Source organism: Macrobrachium rosenbergii, chromosome 13, assembly GCF_040412425.1.
Source record: "Macrobrachium rosenbergii isolate ZJJX-2024 chromosome 13, ASM4041242v1, whole genome shotgun sequence".
Lineage (NCBI taxonomy): Eukaryota > Metazoa > Arthropoda > Malacostraca > Decapoda > Palaemonidae > Macrobrachium > Macrobrachium rosenbergii.
In genome coordinates this window covers 10,547,270-10,565,173 of record NC_089753.1, presented here as the reverse complement: position 1 = coordinate 10,565,173, position 17,904 = coordinate 10,547,270, and the positions used below count along the sequence as shown (strand labels likewise).

The 17,904-nt window shown below is 39.0% G+C and overlaps 1 protein-coding gene across 1 annotated transcript in view; it reads left to right on the top strand.

The window, feature by feature from the left end:
* Positions 1-17,904, top strand: part of wapl (wings apart-like) — a 57,241-nt gene that overhangs the window by 31,274 nt on the left and 8,063 nt on the right. The window contains exons 6-13 of the mRNA XM_067114188.1: positions 514-753; positions 1,297-1,512; positions 4,807-5,047; positions 13,616-13,731; positions 14,112-14,223; positions 16,595-16,768; positions 17,018-17,106; positions 17,408-17,509. Of these exons, the coding sequence (XP_066970289.1) occupies positions 514-753; positions 1,297-1,512; positions 4,807-5,047; positions 13,616-13,731; positions 14,112-14,223; positions 16,595-16,768; positions 17,018-17,106; positions 17,408-17,509 (1,290 nt within the window). The remainder of the gene's footprint in view (positions 1-513; positions 754-1,296; positions 1,513-4,806; positions 5,048-13,615; positions 13,732-14,111; positions 14,224-16,594; positions 16,769-17,017; positions 17,107-17,407; positions 17,510-17,904) is intronic.

The window sequence follows — 17,904 nt, the reverse complement described above, 5'->3', positions numbered from 1 at the left end:
GGTTTATCTTTATATGAGAACTACCTCTACAGTAAACCCCAGATTTTGGGGATGAGTCTCACCCCCTCACGAATAGCTAAAATCCACAAATACTCAAAATCCCTCTAAAAACACTTAGAACTGCCCATTTTGATAGTTCAAACACAAAAAACACCTCTAAAAATGCTTATACCTGAGTATTTTAAAAGTTTTATGACAAAAAGTGCATTTAGTCATGAAAATATGAAATAAATTAATTATTAGTGAATATTTCTCAGTGAAAAATACTGCAAATGGGCAAATTTTCCACAAATAATGTGTATGTATGTTCCATAGAGAAATACACGAATATGGAGTTTTACTGTATATATATTTGCACATTAGTTTGGTATGGTTTTAGATACTTTAGAATTTAAAACCTGTAACACCTTTTCCATTTTATTTAAATGTAACAGACTAAAGCCTCTCTAATAAAGTTGTAAAACTCGAAGAGATTTTCTAATTTTGTACATTTCTGGAATTTCCATTCAACAGAAATTGGCCATCTGCGCAGCAACTGTAATGTTTACGCTGTCACAGGATCGTCTAAATATGGATTTGGATAGGGACTCTTTAGAACTGATGCTCAATTTACTGGAATCCGATGCTGAAAGCTCATCAAATCTTTCTCCTGCTGACAAAACTATGGTAGAACAAAACAAGAGGATTCGGGAACTCTGCCGTGACATGCAGAAGAAGGGCCATGCAAAGCATCTCAATTTGGACAACATTAATGTGAGTCCTGATTTAATAGATGTATAGTTTCCATGGTATGGCATATATGCTTGTAGATTGTAAGGCTTTGTATTCTTTATATGACTTATTTCTCTATTAAAAAGTAATGTATAATCATTCTAGAGTAGGAGCATTGATTGTAGTAATCTGTTATTCGTGCTCATAATGAAGGGGGAGGTTATAAATTTCAGGAAGGCCTTTAGTATGTGAAGAAACTTTTAAGATTCACTGGACCCGTTTATTTGAAACATGTACTTATAGTACTTAGCCACAAAGAAGACTATTTGTAATATTGGAAGGGGATGGTTTTCCTTTGTTGTTTCCTTCAGTTCCAGTTAGGAAAATGAAGTGGGTAGTTTTTAGGTAAGTGGATTTCTGCACAGTGGAATTTTACCCCCCCCTTTTTTTTTTTTTTATAATTTAACTAGATATGTATTTGAAATATGTCTTTGATGTACGAGAGTTGAATGGTAAATGTTATTATAGAAACTTAATTTTTTAAAGCTGACAGTTATGATTAATACATTAATCCTGTACTTTCAGGCGGGTCATTTAGCAATGGAGACTTTGCTCAGTTTGACCTCAAAACGTGCTGGAGAATGGTTCAAAGAGGAGTTGAGAGAGCTTGGAGGAATAGAGCACCTAATACGAACAATAACGCAATGCACCCAGGTCTTCTCACCAGAACTGGAGACGTGGACGCATCCATTGTTAGAAAAGCTTACTAAGGTGGACCGTTGCCTTAAAGTTCTGGAAAATGTAAGTTTTGTGGGAATTTGTGACTGACTGGATGTACTGTTTGTAGACCTTGTGTAATTATTTTTAGGTTGCTTGTAGAATTTGGTTGTTAAGGATTTTTAATGCTTGAAATGCAATTGAGCTAGTTGTTAAGATACTGTGGTGGTGGCAGAGGCATTCATGGAAGAAGTAGAAAATTTTTGTTAACTTTTGCAGCATTTTAGGTTGTGAAATTGTTCTTGGACCACTTAGAAATAATGAATATTCCATAAATAAACAGAAAAATCTATGACGTACATGTTTATATTTTTCTGTCCAAAAAGACGCTGATACTAGTTGAGGTTCATGGCTGAGTACTTATGGAAGATTGTATTAAAAATAAGGCTGGTAATTCAGTTGAGATGGTTGTGTGCATGTGATTAAAAGGTGAGAGAAGCAGTAGTCATAATAGTGGTAAATAAGGAATGCGCTTTACAAGATGAGTTGAAGAAAAGCCATAGTAATCAAGAAGACATGGACAAGGTGGGAATATATGCAGTTTGTCTGATGGGTGGCAGATTACCTGAAACTTTAAAAGATTCTGATGATATTTTACGAAAACATTCATTACGTAATTCTCTCTAGATGATTAACTTTTATTAGTCATGATTGAAGTTGGAAAGTATTTCACCATAGACATTATACCAAATCTTTATCAGAACCTGTTGAAAGTTTTATAATTTGAGGGAGCCATTAAAAGAATGTAAGTTTTCATTCAGTCCCAGTTTTATTTTATTTTAAATATAGATGTAGCAAAAACCCAATGTAACCGTGACCATAAGGTTGTAATTGTCAGAGGTATGCCTTTTGTGAGTGACTCCCACCAAATAGAAATTTAATGGTTTTTTTACCCTCAAATTTAGTGCTGTACCGATTTATACTTAAGGAGAAGAACCTATTCCTTCAGTTGTGGTAGTTACTATCATATGTTTGATTTTTGAAAATGAAATTTAAGTGGCTACTAATTTGGTAAGTGTAGTATGCTAAGTGTTTTGGTAGAGTTTTGCAAGCTGATTGACGTACCTAGTTGATCATTGAATAGTTTGAAAAAATTTATGCTTAATTTGGTCGTGCTTCACACATTGCTCATACTGAGCCCAACCTCAAAGTCTTAATGTAACTACAGGCTTTTTACTGGCACATGATGTACTGTTCCTATTAGTCTTCAGTTCTATGCTAGTCTTCATCCTGAAGAGGCTTGTTGTTGTTGTTGTTGTGGTTCCCCAGACTCTGTTATGCCAGGAAGCCTGCACTGCGCAAGAAGGACACCACGCTTACTGGATCTGACCATAACTGTGTGGTAGTGTGGATGTTGTGTTGTTGTCTAAGGGCTGCCAAGTTAGGGCAATCTACTAAGAGATGTGTAATTGTGTGGGGACTAACTTGGCAGAGTGGACATATGTCTGTTTCAGTGTTGTCTATGCAGTGTTTAGTGATTGGTGATGACCACAGCGAAGTCGAGTCAGGTGTACTCTCTCCAATCTTGAGAGCTGTGTTTCTGTGCTGCTTATGTTGGGTGGGGGTGCCTCTATTTTGTTGTTGGGAAGGTTATTAAGTGCTTGTCTGGTGAGGTGAGTATGGATGTGCTTTTTGTTTTGTGTGTTGTTTGTGGGTGGTGGTATAGAATTCAAGATATTTGTATAGTGTCTGTGTGGTGTATTCGCTGTTTGCCTGTGTTGGAGGGTGGTCGTGAAGGTAATAGCATGGGCTGTTTGTGTTGTTTATGACTGATGCCAAGAATTGGCTTGTATGGGTCATATAGGTTACATCAGCCTAATTATGAGCATTTTGCAACTATAACCATTCCACCAATATAGCTTTATGTGCCTTATATGAAAGATTAAACGGTAGTGAAACAAAATCCAAATTTGGTGTGATTATATTAGTCAACCACATGGGTAAGTGATCCCCTCCACACCCCACTGACCTTGCATGTAACACTGCAGACTATACAAGAAGTGGCATACTTACCTACTGTTGACCTTTGTATCCAAGTGGTATATCCAGTACTGTTCTCACTCTTCTGTTATGTTTTAGACAACATGTCAGGGACATTCAGAGACCATGAAATTATGCTATAATATATGTTATTGGTGACAGTGTTTTTTAAAATACAGATATTAAAAGGCAGGGCTTAAGACAAAATCTAGATAATAAGGGTTGTGCATGTCATAACCAGCATATTTTGTTTAAAGACATGGTTAAAATGTAGGACTTGAAGTTTTGTACATAAGCAGTGAAGGTAGGGCTGAAGGCTTGTACTGTACGTAACCAATGATGAAATTGTGAGATGGATCCATAACCTCTCTTTTAACATTGGTGTTTAAATACTACTTGTTCATATGTGGACCAAACCTGGGTCTTAACATTATGGTGTTTAAATACTACTTGTTCATATGCGGACCAAACCTGGGTCTTAACATTATGATAAATTTTCTGGTGCCAGCTGGAACCGGTGAAAAAACAATAGGAATTGTTTATGCAAGGAATTGGTGGCATCTGGATCAGTCACGGGGAAGAGGGAGGAAGAAGCCAGCAACCTAATCTCAACCCTGTGACTTAGTAAGTTTCCTTATTGCCTGTGTCTCTTGGTTGTGTTTGCAGGGTACTTACTTCATTGTCAATATGTTGTAAATCAGGGTACTGTACTTACTTCATTGTCAATATGTTGTAAATGTAGTCAGTGTAGGCTTTCGTGCCGTAGCCCTAACTAGTTGTCAAGGGACATCTACACGATTGTTTGATTGTGTTCATCCAACGGATGGGTATTTTTTAAAACCTTCCAATTCTATGCATAATATTTTGGGAAACAGGTATTCAATGGGTTTTAATGGGTTCAGGGTTAAGTTATCTTTAGAGATCCAAGGTCAGATGAGAGTTTGACCTTGGCCCTAAATTTCAAACAGTATGAGATAGAATAAACATTTTCCACATATACTCTACTAATGTAGAGTGTACAGGTTATAGGTTAAATGGGAATTTTGTCTAGGTTTACTTTCAAAGGTCATACTTTATTGAAGATTTAAGGTCAGATAGGAGTTTGCCACCCTATTGTCATTATATTTCAAAAACATCATGTTTGATGAAAATTTACCTAAGACATTATTTGGAATACCCACGGCTGTATATTCAGTAACCAAAGTACTCCTTTTAACAACTCTAGTAATGCAGTATGTTGTCATTTGTGGTGTTCTCATGATTTAGCATTTAGGACGTATGGGAACCTGTGTAAATTCTGATTGGTATGTAAGTGATTTTGTTAATTTCTCTAAACAGGTTACCCACCAAAATGTTGCCAATCAAGAGTACCTGCTAAAATTTCAAAATGGGATATTCCCAGAGAAGTTGATGAGTTTGTATCGGCTTTGTCATGTGGAAGTCCCACTTTATCCTATGTCAGAAGCACACCAACACAATACAACCATTGGTGGAGTATCTACAGGACAGCTGTTGGTGCAGGCTCTGCTCACCACAGTTAAAGTGCTCATCAATCTCACACACAACCCAGGAAAGGAAGGTGAGAACTATGCAATTTTTTTGTGAGTTTCTTTGAGATAACTACAAATGGCCAACATTTACAAAGGCAGTTATTTTGGGGTACACGCTTTCCTCTAAAATATTTAGGATATAAGAATGTTTACAAAAATAAATAAAAAAAAATGTTGAAACCACACTTTCTTCCATATGCATGGATTTTTGTGTTACATTTTATAAGATAGTAGCCACAGGAAACCCTTAAATGAGTAATGTTTCTTAGTTCAAATGCCCTGCGTAGAGTGAGAAGTGAAAATGAACACATAGAATCTTTAATCCAAAATGAGGGAAACTGTATTATCATAGCAGTCTTTAGCTGCATTTTGTTAATATTTATGTGGGAGTTTCCTGGTTGTGGGAAAATTATGGTATTCAGGTTGTATTTCATAATTATCATCAAACAAAATTAGGCAAGAGTTTGAGATACAGGTAATTTTAGAGTAGTTAACGTGATTCTTTTGGACATAAATAATCTTCAAAATAAATATACTTTAATGAGTAGTGCTGCTGGACTGTTTCCTGAATTTAGACTGGTTTAACAGATTGAATTTCCCAAAAGAATTTTTGTATTAAATCACATTCATCTGCAATAAATCTCTTAGTATTGCAAATAAATTACCTATTAAAGCAGTTGAATTTCAGTTTCACATCTTTTAAGGCAGTTAAATTTTGCTAGGGGTTCTTTTATTAAGAAGCTATATCTCTGATTTTTATTAATATAACTTGTCAAGCTCTCCAACCCTAAAAATAAAAGAAAATGGAGATTAGTGCTGCAGCAAAGCAAAAACAAAAAGTTCAGTATGTAGGCATTATTGACAATCAGAATGTTCTCATTTTAAACACCATATGTTTATATACTATAGATTGAGTAAGAAAGAAAACTTGTGTTGAAAAGGATTCAAGAATTGATACTTATGTTCTGTGCATTGATTTATGGTCAACCCAATGGTAAAGGAATATGAATTGAGTTAAGTCCTCAACTTTCTCAAAGGTAGCAACAGACTTAAACAGATTGCACCCATGCCAAGTCAGAGATTTTCTTGGAAATCCTACAAATGTAAGTCTTAGTTTTGTTAGGTCACCACGCATGGAAGAAGAATTGAGACTTCAGGGCTGGCAGTTTCATAGCATGGAATTGCTCAGTAGTATAAGTCTCATACAAATTTGCCAATTCAGAGAAGGGAAAATTTCCATTATTGACTACTTTTACTTTTCTTTTCTTTCGATAGAATACCAAGGGAATTTATTGTTTTGGTGTTTTAAGAGGAAGTGCTAGAAGAGCTTGTTATGTTGGTTGTGATAATGTGTAAAAGAAGGATAGCAGTAGTAATAGCATGTGGCAAAACAGAAATGTTTGACGTTAGAGTTGGTTAACATCAATGATTGGTACTTAGCTCAATTCTGTTTGTGCTGGTTTTGTATGTATTGAGTGGAGGGATTAGGAATGAAAAATCTCTGGGAATTGTTATATTTAGATGATCCAGTGATTATGGCAGAGACTGAAGAATTGCAAAGAATGGTAAGAGTGGGGAATGATTTTTTGAAAAGGAGACAGGTGAAAGTGGCATTAATTGGAGAATTGGAAAGCTGTCTTGTTTGGTGCACCATAGCAACCTCCCTTGGGAAACATCTTTCATTGAAGTCCTGGCAGCTCCCATTTCTAAGATTATGGGTAGGTCTCACTCTCTTAGGAACCAACTAGTTAATTGTTACTTTTATATAAGTAACTTACCAAGTAATTACATAGCTATGGTTCCCTAACCTATGGCAGCTTAGAAATTCAAAATTCGCGCGGTGGCGCTGTTATCGTAAGTGTGTAGGTGATAACGTCCCGCCACCATCCGGGACTCGAGGAAACAAACCAGCGGAAAGCTCAATTTGTTTTCTGCCGGCTTCCGGTTAACATCGGAAGTTTTCACGCAGCTGCTTCTTCGCCTTTCGGCTTGGTTTTGCATGAATTTTGGTGAAGTACTCAGAATTTGTTGCCTTGTGGCTTGCTGCCATTGTTTTGAATTGTTGTTTGAGTTAACTTTAGTTTATTTAGTTAACGATGTCGGATTCCAGTTCATCTAGTATTCGCTTTTGTTCCGAGGGTTTTAGGACTAGGCTAGCTAAGCTTTCATACGATTCTCATACAAATTGCACTAAATGTAAAGGGCAAGAATGTAGTAAGGATAATACTTGCATAGAGTGTCAGGATTGGGAGGATAAGAAATGGAAAACATTGAAATCATCTAGACAAATTAGAAAGGGATAAGAAGAGGAAAGCAGCCATTAGGGCTGAAAGTAGGACTAGTGCAGAGTCCATTCCTTTGGATAATGTAGGGAATGACGGAACTATCTCCTCCAATTCCTCCTCCTTCTCCTACCCTAACTCCTCCTACTTTACCATCTGCTCCTGTTCCAGGTTTCTGTGATTCCACTCTTAGTGCCATTGCCAGCCTCGAATCTAGGTTTGATCAGAAATTTACTGTATTATCTAGTACCATTATGGAAATGGGGTCACCTATTAAATCTCTAATGGAGAAAAATGTAAGTGTTGACAGTGCAGTGAGAAGTAATAGTGCTGTGAATATTGAGGAGGTGTCTGTCCGTCCCACCAGTGCTCCTAGACGAAGGTCACTGTCCCGCTCCCCCGCACCAGGGAGAAGACATACCGGAGGTCCAAGGGAAGCTGGCGGGGTTTGCCCACGGGCAGTCACCCCCTCCGTCGAGCCTGTCGTGCGCTCCCAGGCTTCGACTAAACGCTATTGGAAAGGCGTTCCTGTGCATCGACTTTCTGATTTGGATTCTTCCAGTCCACGCCAGAAGCCATATCACTACTCCTCTTCTTTGCGCCCACTCAAGAGACATGCAAATGTTAGCGATTCTTCTCCCCTGGCTGTCAAGAGGCTCAGAGAGACTAGCCCTCAACCTTCCTGCAGCTTTCAAGTCCAGCCTGTTTCTCCTGCTTATTTCTTTGAAGACAGTCCTGAGCACTATAAGCATTCTAAGCACCCATCTTCTTCCGAGCGCCAAGCGCCCGCTGACTCGCGCCAGACTTCCACGGGTGAGCGCCTGGCGCCCGCCGACTCACGCCAGAATTCCGCCAATGAGCGCCCAGCGCCCGCCGATATTCACCAGTTTTCCGCCAATGAGCGCCTGGCACCCACTGATATTCGCCAGATTTCCGCCAATGAGTGCCCGGTGCCTGCCATCTCGCTCCAGATTTCAGCTCTGCCAACTCCCAAACTTCCAATCCCCACAACCGAATTCCTAGCTTCTTCTTTTGGAACCAATGCACCATCGTCGGCTACTCCACCTTCTTCATCGGTCCAGGAAGATTCTTTAGCCCCACTTGAGCGCCAATTGACCAAGCTTGTGGGTCTTTTGAAGAATTCTGCGTCTGCTCCAGAGTCCAAGGATAAACCATTGTCTCCTATCTCCACGCCTTTCCGCCTAGCAAATTGTTGAAGATGAGATACTCTTATTATGCCACCGGGGAAGCTCCTTCCTTGGGAGTTTCTGCCTCCTCCCAAGGCAACTTCTCTGGTCTGGTGGATTCATCCCGTAGAAAGGCTTTATTGTCGGCCAAGATAATGTTTTCATCAGCCGAACTAGACCACCTTATCAAGAATATTTATAAGGTGTTTGAGATCTTTAGTTTCCTTGATTGGGCCATCGGAGCTCTAGGGAGCAAAATTGAAGACTGCCCAGATGTAGCTGAAGATCTTGCCTCCGATTGGCTTGGAGTTATTTCATGCTCAGACAGAGCAATTAGAGATGGCTCTTTGGAACTCGCCTCACTGTTTTCTATGGGTGTCCTTATGAAGAGGGAGCTCTGGTGTTCATTCACCTCGAAAGGAGTCTCACCGACGCAGAAGTCAGCTTTACTCTTCGCTGCCTTAGACAAGTCTCACCTCTTTCCTCAAAATATAGTGAAGGATATTCTTTTAGAGCTACAGAGCAAGTCCACCTCTGACTTGTTGACTCAGTCCACTAGACGTCCTAAGGAGCCTGTGCCTTCCTCATCTAGATCATTCTCCCCTCTTCAGCCTCAACCCTTTCGTGGAGGGAGAACTACGACCCAGCCTCGACCTAGATCAAACTTCCGACCTCCTGTGAAGTCCATCAAGAGGTCTTCCTTCAAATCCAACCCCAAGAAGTAAGAAGTTAGTCCTCCGTGCCCAGGTAGGAGCCAGACTTCTACTTTTCTGGAAGGAATGGGAGAACAGAGGAGCAGACCCCTGGGTGATCAAGGTTCTCAAAGAGGGCTACTCCATTCCTTTCGTGAAGACTCCTCCCTTAACTACATCTCTTATCGCCTTGACAGCGTACTCAAAAGGTTCCACGAAGTTTTTGGCCCTCTGTCAAGAAGTCGAACTCCTTCTCTCCAAAGGAGTGGTGGAAGAAGTCCTAGAGCCCCACTCAGAAGGTTTCTACAATCGCCTTTTCGTGGTTCCGAAGGCCTCGGGGGCCTGGAGGCCCGTTCTGGATGTAAGCGCTCTGAATCTCTTCGTACTGAAGACGAGGTTTCACATGGACCGTTCACTCTGTCATGTCCTCACTACAACAGGGAGACTGGATGGTCACCCTGGATATGCAGGATGCGTACTTTCATGTTCCTGTTCATCCAGACTCTCAGAAATTTCTACGCTTCGTTTTTCAGAACAGGATACTTCAATTCCGGGCCCTATGCTTCGGTTTATCGACGGCTCCTCAAGTTTTCACCCAAATCCTTGCTCCCCTGGGGAATTGGCTTCACCTTCTGGGAATCAACATCAACTTATATCTAGATGATTGGCTTCTCCGCTCGTCGTCAAAGGAAAAGTGCGCGGAGGACTTGAAAAGAACTCTTTGCCTGACACAGGAGTTAGGCATCCTCATAAACAAGAAGAAATCCCTTCTGATTCCATCTCAGGAGATTCCCTATTTAGGGATGATACTGAACTCTCAGGCTTTTCAGGCTTTTCTGTCGCCCAAAAGAGTCGCGAACTGCCTTCAGACTGTCAGTCAGTTCCTTGCTCTTCCTTCCTGCTCGGCAGTGCAGTGGATGAGTCTTCTGGGGACCCTTGCTTCAGTAGAGCAGTTTGTAAATCTAGGCAAACTGCACATGAGACCATTACAGTTTTTCCTCAAAGCGAATTGGTGCAGGAAAACCCAACCAGACTTTAATCTTCCAGATTATGTCGGAAATCAGAGAGGATCTTCAGTGGTGGTCGTGCGGAAAAAGACTTGGGGAAGGGAAGTCTCTTCTCCCAGTACATCCAGACCCTCAATTTTATTCAGATGCCTCCGACCTAGGCTGGGGCGCGCTTCTGGAAGGTCGGGAAGTCTCTGGAACTTGGACTACAGAACAAAAGAATGCTCACATTAACATAAAGGAACTGCGAGCGATTCACTTGGGCCTTCTATACTTCTCGGATCTGGTCCACGGCAAGAAGATTGTAGTACACGCGGACAACATCACAGCTCTTGCATATATTCGCAAACGGGGGCACTCATTCCTTTTCCCTGTACGAGACAGCAAAGGATCTCCTGTGGGCGGAAGAGAATAGTCACTCTCTTGTCACCCGGTTCATTCAAGGGAAGATGAACGTGATTGCGGATGAATTAAGTCGCCTCAAACAGGTCCTTCCGACCGAATGGACCTGGAATCCAGTAGTCTGCGACAACCTTTGGAAACTGTGAGGCAAACCCACAGTGGATCTTTTTGCGACGTCAAGAAACCACCGTCTGTCCCTCTTTTGCTCTCCGGTCCCGGATCCTCTAGCATGGAGCACAGATGCAGTACTTTTGGATTGGACAAGCTTATATGTGTACACCTTCCCTCCCTTCGGAATGATCAGGGAAGTAATCAACAAGCTGTCAACGCATCAGAACACCTACATGACCCTCGTAGCCCCATTTGGGCCGAACAAGGAGTGGTTTCCAGACTTGATTTGCCTTCTGGTAGACTACCCAAGACTACTTCCACAAAAACAGTCTCTGCTCAGACAACCCCACTTTCTCAGATTCCACCAAAGATTGTCCGCTCTGGCTCTGACAGCCTTCAGACTGTCAAGCACCTTGTCAGAGCAAAAGGATTTTTAAGACAAGCTGCAGAGGCAATTGCGAAATGCAGACGAGCTTCTTCTATAAAGCTCTACCAATCAAAATGGACAGTCTTCAGAAGGTGGTGCAGCCACCACAACGTCTCTTCTTCTGAAACATCTATAAGCCAAATAGCCGATTTTTTAATTTTTCTAAAGTCCATCAAGAAACTATCGACCTCTGCCATCAAAGGGTATAGGTCGATGCTCAGCTCAGTTTTTAAGCACAGAGGAATGGACATATCTTCTAATCAAGATATCACCGACCTGATCAAATCCTTTAATACGTCCAAAAAAGATAGTTCTATCAACGTCTCTTGGAACTTAGACGCACTGAAGTGGCTCTCAGGTCCTCAGTTCGAATCTCTTCGTTCCGTTTCCCTCAGGAATCTCACGAAAAAGACTCTCTTTTCAATGGCTCTCGCTACTGCCAAACGTGTTAGCGAATTACAAGCAATAGACAAAAGAGTAGGCTTTACACAAGGAGACACAGTCTGCTCCTTTTCTCTTGGTTTCCTAACAAAGAACGAGGACCCTTCTAAACCCTGGCCTAGGTCCTTCGTCATCAAGAACCTTATGGATATATTAGGAACTGAGGAAGAAGAAAGACTCCTTTGCCCAGTGAGGTCCCTCAGGTACTATCTTCAGAGGACGGAGAAGATTCGAGGACCTTCGAGCAACCTCTGGTGCTCCGTTAAAAACCCAGTTCGCCCGCTCTCCAAAAATGCCATATCCTTTTTTCTGAGAGAATTAATATTAGAAGCCCTCGCTCAGATCCAGGAAGAAGCTTTTCCTCTACTTAAGGTTAAAGCTCACGAAATTAGGGCAGTAGCAACTTCCCTCACCTTTAAACACAACTTGTCTTTTTCTTCAATCCTACAGTCAACGTTCTGGAGATGCAAGTCCATATTCGCCTCTCACTACCTCAAGGACATAGAAACTGTTTTTGAAAATTGTAGCACTTTAGGACCTTTATCTGTGGCTGGCATGGTGCTGGGAGAGGAAGCATGAGGAATCTATCTGTTCCTTTGCTATCCACTCGCCTTGACTTAAGGTTTTGAGTCGTTGGGAAGCCTGGGGGTACATTGTACCTGGAGTACCCACCAGTTCGTACTTTATCTTTGATAACGGTTGGGTGTTATGGTTTTATTCTGTGGTGTAGGTGACAGTGTTTCCATTTTGTGTTCTGGTCTTCGCCCAGGGCAAGGGCATCTTTTAAAACTTTGTCAGCATACGGTGTACTTCCTCCGCTGCAAAGTTTCCTTCTAATGTAGTGGCGACTCTTGGCTATGCTGCCACGTCCACTACAAGTTGAGAGAAGCGCCGACCAGAGGCAGTACCGTCCTGCAGCAGCTCTCTCAACAGGTAAGGAAACAGCAAACATTTATTCATTGTTAGCGACCTTTCTGGTCCAAATTCATTACTTTCTTAATGTTTAGGAGTAGAATATGTCCATGCTCTTTCCCACCTCCTTTCAATGTGGAATCAGCTATGTAATTACTTGGTAAGTTACTTATATAAAAATGACATTTTTATGATAAAATAAAGTTTTATATATACTTACCAAGTAATTACATGATCGGAGCCGGCCCTCCTCCCCTTGCACGGACATAAGAGCATAAAACAAATTGAGCGTTCCGCTGGTTTGTTTCCTTGAGTCCCGGATGGTGGCAGGACGTTATCACCTACACACTTACGATAACAGCGCCACCGCGCAAATTTTGAATTTCTAAGCTGCCGTAGGTTAGGGAACCATAGCTATGTAATTACTTGGTAGGTAAAACTTTATTTTATCATAAAAATGTCACGTTTGTTTTGGCCTTCGTTCTCCACTCAAGAGAATAATAGACAAGGGAGGAAAATGTTAGAGACCATAAAAAGATAGGACTACAGTGAAGTAGAATTAAATACGTGAACCCTCGATGGGTGTAGGGCTTGTATAACAATATATGTAAAGATGATAATTCTTTGAAGTAAAGGACTGCCTTTATTACCTATGGGTATAAAAGTGAACTTAGGAAGCTTTGTACAGTATGATATTGCACCTTTAGTAAACTTAGACTTTGCAATGTAGTTTTTTATTTTAAATATCCTTAAAAAACTTAGAAGCTAAATAAGATATATGTAGCAGTTATGTTTATTTTGCATTCCCAAATTAACCTTGAACTATTACCTGGTCCAAACTCCAGGTTTACATATATCATTTTTGTGTTTTGATAGTTTTGTTAATGTTCTTGGTATATTTAATTGAAATGAATTAATTTGCTTCTTGTATTTTCACTGTTTTGAGCCTTCTAAATCTGGATCATTTTAAATATGCATATGTCTATACTATACAATATGTACATACATACATACATATAAAATTAGTAACTTAATAGATGATTGGAATTGAAAGGTAGGTTCTTTTTTGTAATTTATTCATTGCTCAGACGAGTGCTTAGAAAAAGCATAATCTTCAGAATTTATTTCTTTGGCAGCCCTTGGTAGCCAGCTTTTGGGCCATCAAAAGGAGATCTACGATATCACCTTATATTGCTTGCTCATCATGCCAAGATATCTGTCACATGATATTAGATTTGAACTAATTATCCTGGTAAGTATATTTTTTTCATGGTCTCAGCCATCTCCTACAATGATATTTCAAAAATCCTTTCCAAAAAGTTGAGATTTTGTTATAAGGCTTAACTTCTTAGGACTATTTTTTCGCTTATTTTTTATTGGAAAAAAGTGGTAAGGCAAGGTTACGTCTTATTTGAATTAAACTGAAATTTTGCAAGTTAACAAGTGAACAAATTGTTTTCCAGGTATTTTTTTTTAATTTACTACTTAGTTTTGAGTATGAAAGCAACTGGTAATAATGGGTTGTATGGTATAATCTGACCCCTAAGGGGTACAGAAGTATCTTAACTGTAAATGAGTGTGAGAAATTTTGATTTGTCATCAGTAGTTGCAGTTGAATTTTTTCCATTCCAGGCGTGCAGTCTTCTTTTGAATTTGGTGGAGCACAGTAAAAACAACAGAGTAATCTTGATGAAAACGAAAGCTCCAGACTTCCTTGATACAGATAGCAATGATATATTTAAATGTAAGTGTTTTATATTGCTGCCCAGTGGTAACAGCATTTCTTTTCCATAAACTTCATAGTCCATTCTCTGTATCCAGTATGTGATAATGTAATTTTTTGTCTTAACAAAATTTTTTACTTAAAGACTTGAGGTATAATTCTTGCATTATTGAGAGTTGAAGATTTGAATTATAATTATCTTTAAATGTGGAAACCCCTGTTATATCTAATTGCTTTAAGGAAATTACAAATGAAGTTGCAACATTCATTTCTATATGAGAACTTCATCTTCCTTGGCTATTGCATGAGTTATAAGTATATGTTTATCTTTTCTATTCCTCAACTATGTAAGGGGTACCACTTGCATTGTGCCTGCAAGGCATATTGCCATTGATACAAAAGGGTCCTTTGCAGCTTCTCTTAGGCTTCAGCTTCCTGTCTTTTATTTTTCATCTCTTCCCTTTGCTGTTTCTACTTAGCTATTTTGCTTCTTTAGCTTTTCACCAACATTCACTCTCACCTCTGGGACAATCTCTTCATTTAACCCCATGAAAGTAGAATGCAACTCTGTGGTCTTGTTAAGCTAGAAAGTTGCATTTCTACTGATTTATAAAAGCAGTGCTACTTTCAAATAATTATAAAAGCAATGCTACTTTTCAGATAATGTAAATTGAAATAATGTAAAGGCCCACACTATACCCTGATTGCATTGTCTCCCCTCTTGTATAGGAAGTGCTGTTAAGTTGTCATAATAAATGGAATAAGTCAGTTGTTTCTATTGAATAATAGAGGCAGTTGCAGATTTATGAGCAATATTATGTAATTAGCATTAAAAAATGCCAAAGATGATTGTTCTGATACTGTGCTATGGAAGCAATTAGAGCAAGTGGCCTGAAAATTTGTTACAGAGAGAATGAGTATTTCATATAAATTCCAATATTGAGATGCATATGGTTAAATATGCAGGGTCCATGCTTTTATGTATATTAAAGATTGGTGGTGATGTTGGAGCAGCCAAAGGGGCATCTATTGAAGTCAGATAAAACTGCCATTTTTAGAAATTATGATTAGTAACAGTCATAGTTGCCAACTTGAGAACCTAAAAATATGGTACTGAAGTTATAAAGCATATTAAACACCTATTATTATTATTATTATTATTATTATTATTCAAAAGAGGAAACCTATTCATATGGAACACTCCCACAGAGACCATTGACTTGAAATTCAAGCTTTCAAAGAGTATGGTGTTCATTAGGAAGAAGTAAGAGGAGGTAAAGAGAAATACTTGAAGAATAGATCCCACTTACTAAAAAAAGAAAAAAAAGTAAGTTAACAAATAGATAAAAATGTATTAAAATGCAAGGAGAATAGTATTATTGTAGAATGCATTGCATATTCACTTGAACTTCTGAAGTTCCAGTTGCATAACACCCTCTGGAAGTCTGTTCCACAGTCCAACTGTGAGGAATAAAGGACCTCTGGAACTTAGAAGTTTGACAGCGAGGCACATTTACTGCACGTTGGTGCTGCTGTTCAGTGAATCTGGTTGCCGAGAAGAAGTTTGACAGCGAGGCACATTTACTGAACGTTGGTGCTGCTGTTCAGTGAATCTGGTTGCTCTCGGCAGGTTAAAGGGGATCAGGGATCAGTTGTCAGTGTGAAAGATCTCTGTTGAAATACAACTTACGAAAAAGTGACAAACAACAGACCATCTGTCGATGGTCCAAGTCATAACTGCTACTATTAGGAAATGGAAACCTACCACCATGAACCACTCTGTCTAAAAGAGAAAATCTCTGGCAGAAGCAGACATCCACACCAGACAACAGTAGTGGTTAATCAGTAAAAAGGAACTTTTATTTTCTGTTACTGGAATTGGACTCTGTCTTTGGATATTTGATAGGCGCCCTACATAAATAAGTTACTGTATGTAGTGAATGCAATATATTGTTTGATGTGAATATCTGAATTGCAGTCAATCAGTAACAAATTATGATCGTATCCTGATGAGAAGTTTTTTTTTTTATTAAACTTTTTCCAATTTAACTTTGTATAGGGCCACTGTATAAGAAGTGCAAATTTTTAATGGTCCTCTTTGAGTGGGTACCACTTAACAGCCTTTACTAGATTTCAGGATATTGCTTGGGGATCTTGGTGAACAATAAATGGAAAAAATAGCAGGGCTGTCATAAGTTTATCTTTTTCAAGTATGGATGGTGGTTGTGTTATCTTTGTTAAGTATGTGTTGTGATTTTCTCAGAATTGTGTCATTCTGAGCAGATCTTAAATTCTCTCTCTTTTTTTTTTCAATCAGATTATAAGAGGTTAGGTAGTAAACTTGAGTAGTTGTATCAAAATTTGTCTGAAGCTCTCAACAATTATTTTTCAGCTGTGGGAGAAAGGAAGGGAGCTATGCAAGCTTTGGTGGAATTGTTTTATCGTAGTGAGGCAAGTGCACGCCAGCAAGAAGCACACACAGATGAAATTATTGATCATGATCTAGCAAAGAAGCAACAGGAAGATGAGAAAAAGGATGATGAGATCGAGGAGACTGTAGCTAGATGTAATTAATCTTTTATAATTTAAGTGGTTTGGATAATAAAGGAAGGTTTTTGAAATTTTTAATGTTGCTGGACATTTATTAAATTCTGTGTTATACTGATTGGACCCAAAAGATTATATACTGTACAATAATTTGGAATTTTATGGTTATCTTGAGATTATTTTTGATGTGCAGAACTTTGAGTTTTACTCCCTTAAAGAATAATGTGTTTTTGGATCAAATCCTTCATAAATCATTTTCTTCTTCCAGTGCTACAAAAAGCTGGTCACCACATGGAAGATACGCTAATAGCAGCTTACACAGCTTTGCTTACTGGTTATTGTATCATGGATGATGAGGTAATTTTTCTTATTGAGTAGGTTTATGTGGTATAAATATACAGTATACTCATATTTTCTGTACTAACGTGTTCATCTCTTATGAGGTGTATGATTTTGTTTATGTAATTGTTGTCATCAGAGTTTTTTTAATTGTCCTTTGCTAATGTTGCTGGAAATTTTGTATAAAGATTTTCCGTCAGACTATGTACCTTGTAGGTGGTACTGATATTTCTGTATTCTTGATTACTTATTCATTGTTCAAAATTAATCACTCTCATTGTGTCATTAATTAGTACTAAGGCTGTAAAACCTCTCACAGGACCGGGAAGCAGAGATAAGGGCCATGCTTCCAGATTCCAAGTTTACCTTGATGGTAACAGTTCTTAGAAAATTTTTGAGGTTTATGGATCTGACAGCAACGGTATGTATTCCTTGGTGTTTTTCTTTTAGTTTATTCCTGTGTCATCTGTGATTTTATCATGGTAAATATTTGATGCATAGGGCTGTAGCCTAGCTTATTCACCACCAAGTGATTGGCTTGAAGTATCATTTAGAAATTTTAAGGCCTTTAGAGAATAAGACAGTATGAATATGCCACTTGAAATGTAGCTTGTAAGGCAAAAAAAAAAAAAAAAAAATGCTGAAGAGATCTTGCAGAGTCTTTAGTACCATCTACTTAATATTATTGCTTTATATAATGACAATAACAGAGTAGATGTTACCTAAGATTCTTTGTTGAATCATTTGGCATTGCTGTTACCCTTCTCTTCCATTCCCTGTGGTCTCTTCCCGCCATCCTGTCCTTCTCAGTGATCT